At 45.0% G+C, this 15,270-nt stretch overlaps 1 protein-coding gene across 4 annotated transcripts in view; it reads left to right on the top strand.

Annotated features, from left to right (window-relative positions):
- FLNB (filamin B) overlaps nucleotides 1-15,270 on the top strand; it is a 138,425-nt gene that overhangs the window by 66,990 nt on the left and 56,165 nt on the right. For all 4 annotated transcript variants that reach the window (XM_030867524.2, XM_030867521.2, XM_030867520.2 and 1 more), the window contains exons 5-13: nucleotides 3,415-3,533; nucleotides 4,365-4,442; nucleotides 5,348-5,510; nucleotides 6,060-6,257; nucleotides 9,040-9,177; nucleotides 10,818-10,944; nucleotides 11,913-12,049; nucleotides 13,482-13,675; nucleotides 14,687-14,800. In XM_030867524.2, the coding sequence (XP_030723384.2) occupies nucleotides 3,415-3,533; nucleotides 4,365-4,442; nucleotides 5,348-5,510; nucleotides 6,060-6,257; nucleotides 9,040-9,177; nucleotides 10,818-10,944; nucleotides 11,913-12,049; nucleotides 13,482-13,675; nucleotides 14,687-14,800 (1,268 nt within the window). The remainder of the gene's footprint in view (nucleotides 1-3,414; nucleotides 3,534-4,364; nucleotides 4,443-5,347; nucleotides 5,511-6,059; nucleotides 6,258-9,039; nucleotides 9,178-10,817; nucleotides 10,945-11,912; nucleotides 12,050-13,481; nucleotides 13,676-14,686; nucleotides 14,801-15,270) is intronic.

The raw sequence follows: 15,270 nt of genomic DNA, 5'->3' as shown, positions 1-15,270 counted from the left end.
CCATGATGAGATAGATAACCTGCATGGTCCTATATCCATTAAATAAACTGAATTTGTAATTTGAAAGATCTTTGGAAAGAAATCTCGGCCCAAATGATTTCACTGGAGAATTCTACCATACATGTAAAGAAGCATTAACAGCAAATCTAAACAATCTCTTGCAGAAAATATGAGAAGGGAATGACTTCCCAGTTCATTTTATCCAGCTAGTTTTGCTCCAATAACAAAATCAGACAATGGCAGTGCCAAAAAAGAAACTGCAGACCAGGATCACTCATGAGTATAGGCGTAAAAGTCCTCAATAAAATGTGAGCAAATAAAATTCAGCAATATTTAGAAAGAATTATATACATCATGACCAAGTAGGGTTTATTCCAGGGGTGCAAGGTTGGCTCATTATTAGAGAATCAGTCAACATATATTAACAGGCTAAAGAAGAAAAATCACGTGATCATATCAACGGACAGAAAAAACATTTGACAAAATTCAGTAGCCATCCATGATAAGAACTCAGAAAAAAGAGGAATAGAGAAGAACTTCCTCAGTTTGAAATTTGAGTAGCCACCCCAAAAAACCTACAGCTAACATTATAACAGTGAAAGACTGAACATGTTCCCTAAGATTGGGAACAAGGCAAGGATGTCCATTTTCACCACTGTTTTTCAACGTAATGATTTTAGCCAGTCTAGTCAGGCAAGAAAAGGAAATAAAAGACGTACGTATTGGACAGCAATAAATAAAATGTCCCTATTTGTAGATGACATGATTGTCTATGTAGAAAACCATAAAAAATCTACCCCCAGAAAAAAAAAATCTCCTTGAACAAATGAGTTCAGCAGGGTCACGGGATGTTAAGATCGGCATGTAAAAATCCATTGTACTTCTGTCTACCAGAATGAACACGAGGATACTGAAATTAAAAGTACCTCGCCATTTACAGTTGCTCAAAAAAACCCTGAGAAATAGGTGGAAATGTACTAAAACATGATAGGAGTTATATGCTGAAAACTACAAAAACACTGATGAAGAAGTCAAAAAAATCTAAATAAATGGGGAGATACACTGTTTTCATGGGTTGAAAAAGTAAAGATGTCATTTCTCCCCAAATTGTCATACAAGTTTAACACAATTGATATTAAAATCCCAACGAGATTTTTTTTCTATAAATATAGAAAAGACTATTATTCTAAAACATATGGAAAGACAAAAGAACTATAGTAGGGAAAGCAATTTTGAAAAAATGAGTGGGAGGATTCAGTCTACCTGCTCTCAAGACTTATTATAAAGCTACAGAAATCAGGATTATGTGATATTGGTGGAGGGATAGACACATTGATCAATGGAACAGAATCGAGAACCCAGAAAGAGACCTACACAAATAAGCACAATTGATTCTTGACAAAGGCACAGGGGGAGCTCAGTGGAGGGAAGAGAGCCTCTTCCGCACAGGATTCAATAGCAGTTGGACATCCAGAGGCAGAGAAAATGAACCTTGGCCTAAGTCTCGCACTTGGTATAAAAATTAACTCAAAGTGGATCACAGACTTAAATGTAAAACATATAACTATAAAACTTTCAGAAAAAAAGTATAGAAGAGAATCTTTGGGATCTAGGACTGGGCAAAGAATTCCTAGACTTGACACCGAAAGCATGATCCATAAAGGGAAAAAAAAATGATCAGTTGGACCCCATCAAAGTTAAAAAGCTTAAAACATTTGTAAAAGTATGATCTGCTGAGGTCTTGGCATGGTACATGAGCATTGGACTGTGTGAGGGTTTTCTGTCAATGAAGGGTGCACTCCTGGATCACCCCACTCTGTTGCAAGATAAGCTTCCTTAGCTTACGTCCTACAGGCTACCTGGACACCATCTCAAACAGAACTCAAAATGTTGCGTAGACAAAGGGCCTGAGGACTGGATTTTACTTAAAAAAATTTTTTTAAAATAATTTGAAACTTTTTGCAGTTAAGAGGATGAAAGACAAGACACTTGTACGTTGCTGATGGGAATGTAAAATGCTACAGCCACTCTGGAGCACAGTTTGACAGTGTTAAAAAGAACTAAACATGCAACTACTATATGACCTAGCAATTGCACTCCTTGGCATTTATCCAGAGGGATGAAAACTTATGTCCACACACACAACCCTGTGCATGAATGTTTATAGCAGCTTTATCAGTAATAGACAGCTGGAAACAACCCAGATGTCCTTCACTTGGTGAATGGTTAAACAGTAGTGCATTCATATCATGGAATATTACTCAGTGATAAAAAGAACAAACTACTGATACACGCAAAAACCTGGATGAAATTGCAGAGAATTATGCTTCGTGGGAAAAGAGCTAATCCCCCAAGTTTACATAATGTGTGATTCCATTTATATGACATTTTAGAAATGATAAAATTATAGAGATGAAGAACAGATTGGTACCCTGAGAGGTTACAGAGTAGCACTCTGAGGGGGTAGCTATGAAAGGGCAACACAAGGGTTCCCTATGGGATGGAAATGTTCTGTATCTTGACTTTGTCAAGGTTAGTTCCCTTGTAGTGATGTTGTACTCGAGTTTTGTAGGATGTATCCATTTGGGGAACTGGGTAATGGGCATTATTATCTCTTACACCTGTATGTGAATCTATCTCAAATTAATTTGCTCAATCATCTTAATTAAAAGTTTAATTAAAAAATTATAATCCAATTTAAAAACATTTCAAGTAATAAAAAAGTCGTCTTTATAGAATTCCCTGGTGGCCCAGTGGTTAGGACTCTGGTGCTTTCACTGTGGTGGCCCGGGTTCAGTCCCTGGTCAGGGAACTAAGATCCTGAAAGCTGCGTGGTATGGCCAAGACAAAAAACAAAAAATGCTCTTTAATAAGAAATGAGCGGGCTTCCCTGGTGGTGCAGTGATTGAGAGTCTGCCTGCCGATGCAGGGGACACGGGTTCGTGCCCCAGTCCCGGAAGATCCCACATGCCGCAGAGCGGTTGGGCCGGTGAGCCATGGCCGCTGAGCCTGCATGTCTGGAGCCTGTGCTCCGCAACGGGAGAGGCCACCACAGTGAGAGGCCCGCGTACTGCAGAAATAAAGAAAAAAAAAAAGAGCCATTCTCTGCACTTCATTCGTATTCCCCCTCAAGGCAAGCCCCACTGCTACTAGTTACCACGTCATTTTCACAGTTGTATAGCCTTTTGACCTAAGTGTGCTGAATATTTCAGAATTGGATGTTGCTTAAAGAACCAGGACAAAATTAGGGGTTTTGACCTGTTTGATTATCCTCATCACAGTTTGTCGCCGTCTCCCATGTGACAGTGGCAGAGCTGGATCCCATCTCTCAGATCCCAGAAGGAGACATGATGGGTGATAGCCTGTGTTGGGGCCTGGCCCAGCTTGTAATGTGCTTGTGTAAACCTGTGACAGGAATCGAGCTCACTGGAAACATGGTGAAGCAGCCAGCCAAGTTCACTGTGGACACCATCAGCGCCGGGCAAGGAGACGTGATGGTGTTTGTCGAGGACCCAGAAGGGAACAAAGAGGAGGTATGTTGGAGGATGCTGCCTTCCCTGTCAGCATCCCATGGAGCTCTTGGAGTTTGTAAGAGGCCCAGGGACTGTGCCTCCATTTGCCTCATGAAAGCTCACCACAAAAGCTGTTTTTTACCAAAAGGATCCTGAGTCTTAACAGAGGTTAGAGTAACTTGCCCAAGGATTGTGCCTTGAAAAATCATATAAATTCATACCTAGGGACACAATTTTTAATATAATGAAATAAAGTATCCTTTATTTTATAAAGGATTTAGCTATTGTTACTGATAAAATACAATACAGTAAAAATACTGAGTCTCTACTCTTTTCCCATGCTGACCATCCTCTGGTTCCTCCCTCAGGGCCTTTGCACATAACTGTTTCTTTTGTCTACTCACCTTCTTAAGACTATATTTTATTCCCAGTACTTAGCACCATCTGAAGTTCTAAGCTTACTGCCATATTGTCTGTTTCTCCCACTGGGTAGGAATTGTGCCTGATTTGTTTTATTTTTGGTACCTGACACGGGGCCTGGCATTTCATAAGGTCTTAATAACTAGTGGGCCAATAAAGGTTTAAATTAATTGCTTCATAGTCTCTCTCATCTGGAGAGTGACAGCCAGGAGACAGTGGAGAATCCTGACCGGGTTATTCCTTTGTGCTGTGTGATTTTGTTTCTGTGACTTCAGGCTGCTTCCCTCCTGGGGCATCCTGCAGGAGTGGTGGGGCAGAAAATAGCCAAGGCAGATTCCTGGCCTGGCACCTTGCTGCAGGACCTTGGCTGGCATAGCATGCTTTCACTCACAGCCGGCACCTTCTCTAACTGTTGCTCATCTTCCGTCCTAGGCACAAGTGACCCCTGACAGCGATAAGAACAAGACATACTCTGTGGAGTATCTGCCCAAGGTCACCGGACTGCACAAAGTAAGATAAGACGTCATGACGTTTGCTTGGACTGCCCTTCTGAGCCTGCTTCGTTATATGTGGAAGAAGAGTGGTTTTCTTAAGTTCACTTCTGATTTTCCTTTCTGTTTATAAAAGTATCCACGTTCATTGTAGAAAATTTGGGATCCCTCCGAGTCAGACTTAACACATTAGTTACTAAGTGCAGATTGGTTGAATTTCACTAAGTCCTTTGCAATGTCATAAGATTTTTGTGACTTCACCTAGGTAACTAATAATTGTAGCTGCAAGACTGGAGTGTAAATGCTAAGCTGTGGGTTCTTTGTCTTTAATGCTTAAGTATCCTTCTTCACGGTGCTCTGCAGCCTCTGTCAGCATCGAAGCCTGGGTGCACAGAAGGCCAAATGACTATAGTGGAGGCCAGTGGCCCACCCAACCTGATAACCCTTAAAATTTAAAAGATGAGAACTTTGACTCAAAGTTTAGATGGAAATCTGTACTGTGTCTCACATCCATGTATCTGAAAATGATCTTGGTCCCTTGAAAAATACTTTGACTCTTAGGTTTGATATTCTAGAACTGTGCATTATATTAGGGAGACAGTGGTCTCACTTGCAGCTGCCTTAAGAGTCCGTTGTCTAGAGATTGAAGTATAAGTATTTGTGTATATCCTACTATAGAGGCTAATTTAGGCATGTCTGATGTGTTTTAGTTTGCTAAAGGCGTGATGTCCCAGGCCCAGCTGTGTGACTGGTGGAGCCAGATGGGAGTCCCATTGAGGCCACTTCCCCAGGGCTCCTGGTTCCCTCACCTTTGTGTGTATGATTGGGAGGATGAATGAAAAGGCTGTCAGTGTATGTGGCTTGATGCAGTGTTCTCGCTGAGCAGGAAGAAGTGATGATGTCTCACCTGCCTGTCACTTGTAGGTCACAGTCCTCTTTGCAGGACAGCACATCTCCAAGAGCCCATTCGAAGTAAATGTCGACAAGGCCCAGGGAGACGCCAGTAAAGTCACTGCGAAAGGTCCGGGCTTGGAAGCTGCTGGGAACATCGCCAATAAGCCCACCTACTTTGACATCTACACAGCAGGTAACACCTCTCCTCTTGCAAAGCCTGAGATAATCCTCAGGAATTGGGATGCCTGACATTTCGTCTTTTAAATTGAAGAACCAACAACAAAAACAGCTTTTTCAAATGTGTTGGTTATATTCTTAGATTTTTCAAAATCAGCTTTTCATCTCTAAAATCTCATACTCAGGCTTAACTTTGATTATTATTAATAATTTCTGTATACATTTCTGACTTGGCTAAATAAATATTCCAAAGAACTAAGGTTTATGAATCATCTACTGGACCAAATTCCACGCAAGGTCCTGGGTGGGGGCTGGTAAGAAAGGGGATGAGTAAACCACAATTCTTGAATTGTCAGTTTTCTTTTCAATGGAGAAAATAGAGAATGGGAGAAAAGGAAAGTTGGCTATGACCCTCCTCCCCTCCACCGGGAAACAGGTCCAGGTGTGAACCTTCTGCGTGCCTCTCTGTCTCCTGCAGTTTGCATTTTCTACCTACTTTTGCCCTCATCAGCAGGGAGCTTTCTAGAGGGTGACTTGGGCTCGTGGAATGTTCTCTGTCTGCTAGGTGCTGGCGTGGGTGACATTGGTGTGGTGGTGGAAGATCCCCAGGGGAAGAACACCGTGGAGTTGCTCGTGGAAGACAGAGGAAACCAGGTGTATCGATGTGTGTACAAACCAGTGCAGCCTGGCCCCCATGTGGTCAAGGTCTCCTTTGCTGGGGACACCATTCCCAAGAGTCCCTTCGTTGTACAGGTCGGGGAAGGTGAGTGCCAGGGGAGCTGACCACATCTGCTTCTGTCATTCAGGCTAGCTGTGCATGACTGGGCTGTGAGGCCACGAGAATGGTCAGGGCCCAGCACTGAACTCAGGCCTGTCCCTTTGCTGCCAGGGTCCCTTTGGCAGGAAGTATCCTCAAAACATTAATACTAGTATCTACTTTGTCCTCAAGATATTAATACTAATATCTTCCTATGAGCCATGCAGTGACCTAAGTGCTTTATGTATTAACTTATTTAATCTGTCCCAAAACACTCATATTAGGATTCATGATCCTCACTGAGAGATACAGGACTGAAGCTGTTTGAGGAGGTGGCGTTTGTGGCTGATGTTAACAGCAGTGGCATTGCTGGTGCCCTGCAGCCTCCTTTACTGGCTGTTAGGCACTGAGCACACTTGCATCTAATCATGGCACCAGCCAGTGTGTTGCAGGGGCTATTGTTATCCCCAGTTTGCAGGCGGAGACAGAAGGCTTAGGTATCATAAGGTATCCGTGACTATGGAGTAGGCCTCAGTAGGAATAGAACCATGGTCTCTGTCAACCCCTTAACCATGCTGTTAAACTTCCTCTGCAGCCAGAAGCATGCATTTTTCTCTAATGTTAGACTGTTTCCTTCTGACTTTGTTACTCTTTTTTTTTTTTTTCCCCAACTCTGCTACCTTTTCTAACCAATACTTGCCTCTCCCTGTTCTGTCCTCTGCATCTGCACCTGCAGACCTGGCTTCCTCTTCTGAATCCTGCCTCTGGGCCAGCCTGGACCCCGAAGCTGTTGGCTTCCTAGTTGAAAGCACTGGGCCAGAGGCATCTCGCTTGGTAAGGGCTGGTTGGTGGGGCTTCCATTGCCAGTTCTTTGTGCTGCCTGCAGTTGTCAACCGGACCTGTGCTGTTTGTGACTTCGGGAAATTATAGTGCAGGTGTTAGTACCACTTGTCCAGCCAGACCCCAAACCCACTCTCTAATTACATTTAAACATCACTAAGACATCTCAAGATAGTGGAAAATCAGGTGGTTGCCTTCAAGCTCTTTAGTTCCATTTAGTGTTTATATGAACTGAGCGGTTATCCTTTTGATGTTGAGACTGTTGCCCATGTTCAGAATTTCCATGAGTAGTTGTTGTTGTTGTTTTTAAAGACACATTTAAACCCTCCAAGGGAAGTCCTGTCATCCTGTTGTGACTTATTTCTGGTATGACCAACTTTTCTCCCCTTGACAAAGAAAAAAAAAACAAGCCAATGTATTCAGGAGCAGAATTCCCTTTGACATAATGCAAGAAAGAATTTTGAACAGCTTTCCTAGTTCCAGTGGTGTTTTCTGACTTCCTCTCACTCATGGACGACCTTTTTCATTTCTGGCATATCCATCTGTCACTTGTATTAGTTAATATTTAATTAATAGTTTTTCTTTTGATGTACTATACCTTCCTCCACTTAAATGATTTTAAGAAAAAAGAAGCTTTATGTCACTTTTACAATGGAAAACCAATAACCTTATGCTCATCCATGAACCACATAAAAGCATCTCTACTCCAAGGGTGTGTGTATGTCTCTTTGGGAATGTCCACCTGAGGACATTGCAGGGAGGAGGAGCCAGAGGAGGAACTATCTTCCTTCTGTAAAGAGTCTTGTCTTCTGGAGTTTGTGACCCCCCCTAGCGTATAGAGAGCTGTCAGATACGCAGTGTCATGTTTGGAAAGGAGCAATGTGACATTTTACCCATTAATCTCCTGTTTCTATACTCGATGAGAAGGTAGCTCATGTTGTCAAAAAAATCCTAGGGCACAAGGATGTCTTTTTCTTTTTTTTTTGCGGTACGCGGGCCTCTCACTGTTGTGGCCTCTCCCGTTGCGGAGCACAGGCTCCGGACGCGCAGGCTCAGTGGCCATGGCTCACGGGCCCAGCCGCTCCGCGGCATGTGGGATCTTCCCAGACCGGGGCACGAACCCATGTCCCCTGCATCGGCAGGCGGACTCTCAACCACTGCGCCACCAGGGAAGCCCCAAGAATGTCTTTTGTCAACCTTCTGACAAACCCCATGGAACAGTTTTGTGGAACTCTTATGTAAGGAATGTTAGAAGCTACCTTTGTACTTAATTTTTAGACTTACAACTTTGGGTTTTTTAACTAGAGCTAGAATTCAAATTGAGAGTGGTGTTTATTCCTAATTGTTGCATTTATAGCTGCCCACATTCTGAGGACCTTGTAACAGACAGCACTGAAATGTTTGTCTGCCTTGGCAGAGGTGGGTTTGACCTGGTCTTTTTTTGAGCTATCCTCTGGCTCTTCCTGCGGAAGACAGCAACATTTAGACTTAGAAATGGCTGATCTAAAGTTTGGAACAAGGTCAGATGTTTTCAAGTACTCCATTTTCCAAGTAGACCCGGTCTTCCCAATTACTGGGCCCTTGAGTATGGCAATGAGGTTTGAACAATGTCCAGCCCTAGGTCTTAACTCTCTTTCACCACCAAGAGGATAAACGCCAGAATTCAGCCACTACCAGGAGCCCAGCAAATCCACGCTGTGCTCTCCTGCTTTCTTTGCCAAAGTAATTTTTCCCCAGTCCCTGTGCAGTGTGCCCGGACAAAGTTATGTTGTGTCTTTATTTGCTAGCCTGGTGTGCTCCCTGAACGGGACCCCTGGTCTCAGACAGCTGCTGCATACTCTTTGTGTAAAGCAAACATTTTCTTGGCGGGTGGCTCAAAGTTACCTTGGCTTGCTCAACTCGGACTAAAGAATGAAAGGTTGAATTGATGTTGAAACTGTGCTTGCAGCCTGTAATCCAAATGCCTGCCGGGCCAGTGGCCGAGGCCTACAGCCAAAAGGCATTCGCATCCGAGAAACTGCAGACTTCAAGGTTGACACCAAAGCTGCTGGAAGTGGAGAGCTCGGCGTAACCGTAAAGGGTCCTAGTAAGTGCTCCTTTGTTTCCCCATCTCAGGTGTGATTTCGGCCAGCTTTGCAGCCATGGATCATTGCACAGCCAGTTCTGATCAGTTTATCCCAGAGAGCTATGTCAAAGATTTGAAGCTCTCAGGGCTCCATGCAGAAGGAAACAGTGATCATTTAATAATGTCTGCCCTGGATATGGGAACAGTGGTGGCTTGACAGCCTCATGTTATTTTAAGGCTTCTGGGAATAGAAATAAATAATGGAGTTAGAACAGCAATATGAAGTGGCCCCTTTTCTTTTCTTTGAGGAAACCTAGGCTCAGAGAGGAAGGGTCTTGACCAAGGTCACATAGCTTGTAAGTAAGCATCTGAGCTGGAATTCAAGCCCAGTTTCCAAAGCCAGTAATTTTCCCTCTACAGGTTACATTTTATAAAGGATGAAATGATGTCAGGTACTTAATTACTATGATCATTGCTTATAGAAGGAGGATAATTCCCTAAGATTAAGTTTTCTTTGTAGATTAATGCCATTTGTGGAAGAGTGCCTTGCACCCTACAGCTCATTCTTGCTCTGTCTTGGGAAAGGAGACAGAGAGCAGGAAGACGGGTATCTGCTCCATCCTCCAGTTTTTCCCCAGATCAGAGAAGCAGCTCAGCATTTCTAGTTGCAGGTGCAGCAGCCTTGGCCGTTTCACTTCCAAGCTTCGTGGAATCTTCAGCTTCCTGCTCCAGGACTGCTCTCACTCTTTGTGTTCCTAACAGGCTGGGGCAGGAGTGTTCTGAGCTCCAGAAAGTTAATGTTTGATCTCAGAGCACCGAGCTTTGGGGCAGGCAGTGCCCTGAGGGCAGCCGAGGCTCTAGACTGCCCGGACCTGGTGTCAGGCTGCTCTGGGGCTGCCCGCCCCTCTTGGCTTGTTGTTACAGGGACTGAGGAGGCGTGTTTTTTCTGACCTTGGATTCTTGCTTTACTAAATGGCTTTCCCAGCCAAACCTCAGGGCTCAACATAAAACAAGTTCCTGCCTGATGGCTCAGTCTGGAGTTTGTGGGGTAGCCTCTAAAACCTGTCCTCTTGGAGACAGCATAAAAGAGCTTTCTCGCTTTCATTATCTGGCTTTAGTTGAAAAGGATATACCGGGATACTAACCTCAGCCTCGTAAGGGTTTGCTCCCTCTCCAGTTTTTGTGGGCGGCTAAAATGGGTGGCTTCTTTCTTTTTTGGCTGCGTGAAGCTGCGTGCGGGCTTTCTCTAGTTGCGGCGAGTGGGGTCTACTTTTCGTTGTGGGGCGTGGGCTTCTCATTGCAGTGGCTTCTCGTTGCAGAGCACAGACACTAGGTGTGTGGGCTTCAGTAGTTGCGGCATGTGGGATCAGTTGTGGCACGTGGGCTTCAGTACTTGTGGCGTGTGGGCTCAGTAGTTGTGGCTTGCAGGCTGTAGAGCACAGGCTCAATAGTTATGGTGCACGGGCTTAGTTGCTCCGCAGCATGTGGGATCTTCACAGACCGGGGCTCGAACCTGTGCCCCCTGCACTGGCAGGTGGATTCTTAACCACTGTGCCACCAGGGAAGCCCCCTGGATATCGCTGTCTTTCTGTCCTTGTCTTGTGGATTCTCGTTCTGAGCCTAGGATTGCATTGGAAAGATGGTGTGCTTCCTTCCCACAGAGGGTCTGGAGGAGCTGGTGAAGCAGAAAGGCTTTCTGGATGGAGTGTATGCATTTGAGTATTACCCCAGCACCCCGGGGAAATATAGCATCGCCATCACATGGGGGGGACACCACATTCCGAAGAGGTGAGTCTCCAGCTGGAGTTGCGTCTTCTCCAGAGGCATGCTTGGCCCAGGGCAGACTCATGGTGGCGGCTTCCTGGGCTGCAGGAGGGAAAGAGAGCTGCTTTGTTGAAAGCTTTCTTTTTTTTCTTTTTTCAGAGCAGCACACAGACATTTGGCCTGTTCTCAAAAGCAGCAGAAAGTCGCTGTGGTTTCAGCTGCCTTGCTTTAAATCAAATGCTGTCGGTTTGGGGCTGGTGGGAGGCAGAAGGCCAGAAGGAACAGTAATACAGAGCAAATGGGCTGAGTGTCTATATCCCTTATATATACTGCGATTCTCCTTTCACTGTGTGCCTCTGTTCGGGAATGCCATGGATAAAATGTCAAAATCTGCTATGGTTTACATTAAAATCCTCTGCGTGAGTGTGGTCAGGAACCGAGGGACACAGTCTACAGCTTTGCCTTGTGGGCTTCAGTTGCCTTCCCTGCATTCACATACTTTCCAGCTTTCCTGGGGGCAACTTTAAACTCTGAATAAATTCAGTTTACTTTGAGAAATATCTGGGCATATTATAAGTTTCTGAGAATCTAAGCAAACTTTTAAGAATCTCCTGTGCCAAAGTTAAAGCACATTCATTCACGTATGAGATAAAGCCTAGTCAGCCTAGTTTTCTTGTTATAGCATAAGCAGCAGATAGAAAAGTATGCATTCTCTTAGCCTTCCCGGGCTCACAGTCTGGTAAGCCCTGCACACAAAAGGTAAATGACCAGGATAGTTTAAGGCAGTGTGGCTTGAAGCAGCCCCATTACATGATATTGTTGACATAACAGTGGTGGGGGAACCTGCTTGGCTGGAGGAAGGGCTTGGCTGGAGATTGGGGCTGCAGGGAAAAGTATCAGGCCAGTGGAAAGAATATGTGTAAAGAGCTTATAGCTGTACGTAGCCCCTTCTTTGCTCCTCTTTAATGGTTCCTCTGTTCCTTTTCTTCTAGCCCCTTTGAAGTTCAAGTTGGCCCTGAAGCAGGCATGCAGAAAGTCCGTGCATGGGGCCCTGGCCTCCATGGCGGGGTTGTTGGGCGGTCGGCGGACTTCGTGGTGGAGTCCGTTGGTTCTGAGGTGGGGTCTCTGGGTGAGTGGAAGCAGCTTTTGGTGAGCGGAGATTGCAGGGTCCCTGGATTACGTGTCAGGCTGTGTATTGAGGCCTCCTCTCAGCCTCACTCCCCGGGGCTTCCTGGCCGCCTGACCATCTGAGTCCACCTCTGGGTACTGCTGTGGAATTGCAGTTCCCCTCTCCCCCTGACCTTCCAGTTGCCCTCTGCCTCTGGCACCAGCATTCATTCATCCACTACACCTTGAGGGCAGAGGCCTTTTATGGACGTTGTGTCTAAAACAGCGCCAGGAACACAGTAGGCACACGGCAGATATTACTGACTGATCCTGAGTTTAGATCAGTGAATGAATTTTGCTCAAACTAGAAATTTGGGGAGTAAATACTCTTTGGAGCATAACTGAGTATATTTTAAGTAAACGTCTGATGTATATATGATCATTTTAGAACAATGGTCAGCACCTCTCTCTCTGTAAAGGACCAGATAGCAAATCTATCAGTACTGCGGGTCATATTCTCTCTGTTGCAACTATATGACTGCCTTGTAGTGTGAAAGCAGCCATAGAAAATCCGTAGGTGAGGGTACTGGCTGTGTTCCTTATCTGCAAAAACAGGCAGTGGGTCAGATTTGGCCCAGCGGCCAAAGTTTGAGGACCTCTTTGTTAGCTAATAGAAATAAGCAAAGAGGGGAAAAGAGGAAATCACATGGAACTTTTCCTTTTAGAGAAATAATAAACATCTTAATATTGGGCTGGCCAAAAAGTTCTTTCGGTTTTCCGTAAGATGTTATGGAAAAACCCGAACGAAGTTTTTTGGCCAATCCAGTATATCCTTGTAGACTAGAGGTAATATTAAGCCTTTAGGTATATCCTTGCAGACTTTTTCCCTGTACATAGGCATACAAATATTGATCTGCTGCAAAAATACCTGGGGGTGGCCTTTATATCTTTCTGCCTCAGGCAAATATAGGATATGTCTTGATTTCCCATGGCTTCTGTGGAATTACAGTGCATCGATATAGCTACTGTTAGGCTCTCTAGTTATTTCCAGGGTTTTGCTATAAAAACAATGCTGTATATATATCCTTGTATCTAACTGTTTACACACATCCTTGGTTACTTCCTTCAGATAAAAGCCCAGCAGTGGATTTGGTGGGACAAAGGATGGGCATTGTTTTAAGGCTTTTTGGCTTGTGTTGCCATATTGCCAACAGAAAGATTTGCTGGTTGACCTTCCTCTTTGACGATGTTTAAAAAAAAAAAGTATAAAATCCAACCTTCTGTCTCTAGTGAAGACTCAGTAGGCTTGGTTTTGTGGGAAAGGGACCTAAACAGATTTCAGTCTTCTGGCTAGCACTTGGTTTTCAGGGAGGTGGAGGGAGTGGGTTAGTAGTAACCCAGACTAGATACCTTCCGCCATGTAACCAGGGGGATCCTCCCACCCTATCCCCCAGGGTTTGCCATTGAAGGCCCCTCCCAGGCAAAGATTGAGTATGATGACCAGAACGACGGATCGTGTGATGTCAAGTACTGGCCCAAGGAGCCCGGTGAATATGCCGTTCACATCATGTGTGACGATGAGGACATCAAAGACAGTCCCTACATGGCCTACATCCACCCCGCCTCGGGAGACTACAACCCGGATCTGGTGAATCAACTTGTCATGTTCTGTGCTCTCTTCTCTGGCTCCTGGCACTCCTCCCAGTGCCCACAGAGTTTCCTTGAGCAGCATGTGGAGAAATCGCAGAGCAGAGCCTTTGAGAGCTTAGGAAGGAAAAAGGCCTGAATTAGAAGCCTGGTAGTACCTCTTAGTACCTTTGTAACATGGGGCACGTAACTTACCTCTCTGACTCTATCAAATGGGAATGATACGAGTGTCTGCCTCTTAGAGTTTCTGTCATGATTCAAGGAGGTAATGTGAATGAAGACAGCCCTTAGAACAGTGCCTGGCCCGCAGAGGGGGCTCTGTAAGCTGCTATTTTCTCGCAACCCCGAGCATCATATTTCAGTCTTGCCACTTGCTGTAGTTATTATTTCAAGGTGATCCATAGATAAAGGTTTTAAAATTTTCCTCCCCAGCTCCCCCTCTCTTAAATTGGAGCAGTGTTTGCAAGAGCTTCTCTCAAACATTTAGCAAGCTGATTAGCATCAAGTCTGAGCCAGCCTGGCTGACAGGAGGAAGCCCTTGCCCCCGCCCTGTGTGCTGCCGTTGGCCCACCTGGACAGCTGACCGTAGGGTGACATCAGTCCAGGCTGGCAGCTGCTCGTCTTTGGCCAACTGCTGGTCCTTTACTCTCTGGGGCTGCAAACTTTTGGAGTGTTGTCAGTGGGAGAGGTTCTGAGCCCTCACAAAGCAGGAGCATTGAAACTGGAGGTGGGCATGGCTGGAGGTCCCTGCCCCGGTTACTGCACAGATTAAGACAGGGAGCACAGGCCAGTTTGGGGCCTGGTTTTACAGACTTTTTCTCCTGCATGTTTTTATTTTTAAGTCCCAGCCTACTTTAGCATTTTCCTTCCCATAACCATCCTATTATGTAGGTACTGTGAAGCCAGACACAGTTGTTTTCCTTTTCTCCCATTTCCTGGTTACCAGTCTTCTGATAGGAGCACAGTTAGGGCATTACACAGAAAGAGAATCACTATTGGCCCTTTGCCCCAGGTGCAAGCATACGGGCCAGGTTTGGAGAAATCTGGCTGCATCGTCAACAATCTGGCCGAGTTCACCGTGGATCCTAAGGCTGCCGGCAAAGCTCCCTTAAAGATATTTGCTCAGGTAAGTTTCTAGGGACGACCTGTGCAGGTGATTGTCAGGTAACAGGATCCATCCACGTAATGGAAAGTCGCTCAGTCCATCTGATCCTCGGTTTCCTCATCCACACACTGCGAATAACAATGTTTATTTTGTAGGGTTTGTGTGAGGACTGAATGAGATTCTAACATGTAAAGCAAGGGGCAAATTTTTATGATTTGTGCTCCGTGGAAATGAGGCTTGATTGTTTCAGATTTCCCTGTAAATGTCCTTCAGTGTGGCTGAAGCTACTCACACTGTGATGGGAGGGTTTGTAAACAAGGGTTTATCAGATATATCTATCTAATTTAATTGAATTTGGCCCAAGGATTTAAATGCAGGAATTAAAATTAAGAAGCACTGAGTGGCCATGGCTTTCTTTTGGGACCGTTTTCTCTTAGTAAGTAAAAATGCGTGCGTACATGCATGTAGTGTTTTATCACTTGTGTTCATAG

This window comes from Globicephala melas, chromosome 11 (genome assembly GCF_963455315.2).
Source record: "Globicephala melas chromosome 11, mGloMel1.2, whole genome shotgun sequence".
NCBI lineage: Eukaryota > Metazoa > Chordata > Mammalia > Artiodactyla > Delphinidae > Globicephala > Globicephala melas.
Note: the sequence above shows the minus strand (reverse complement) of the source record. Positions and strands in the feature narration are given on the sequence as shown.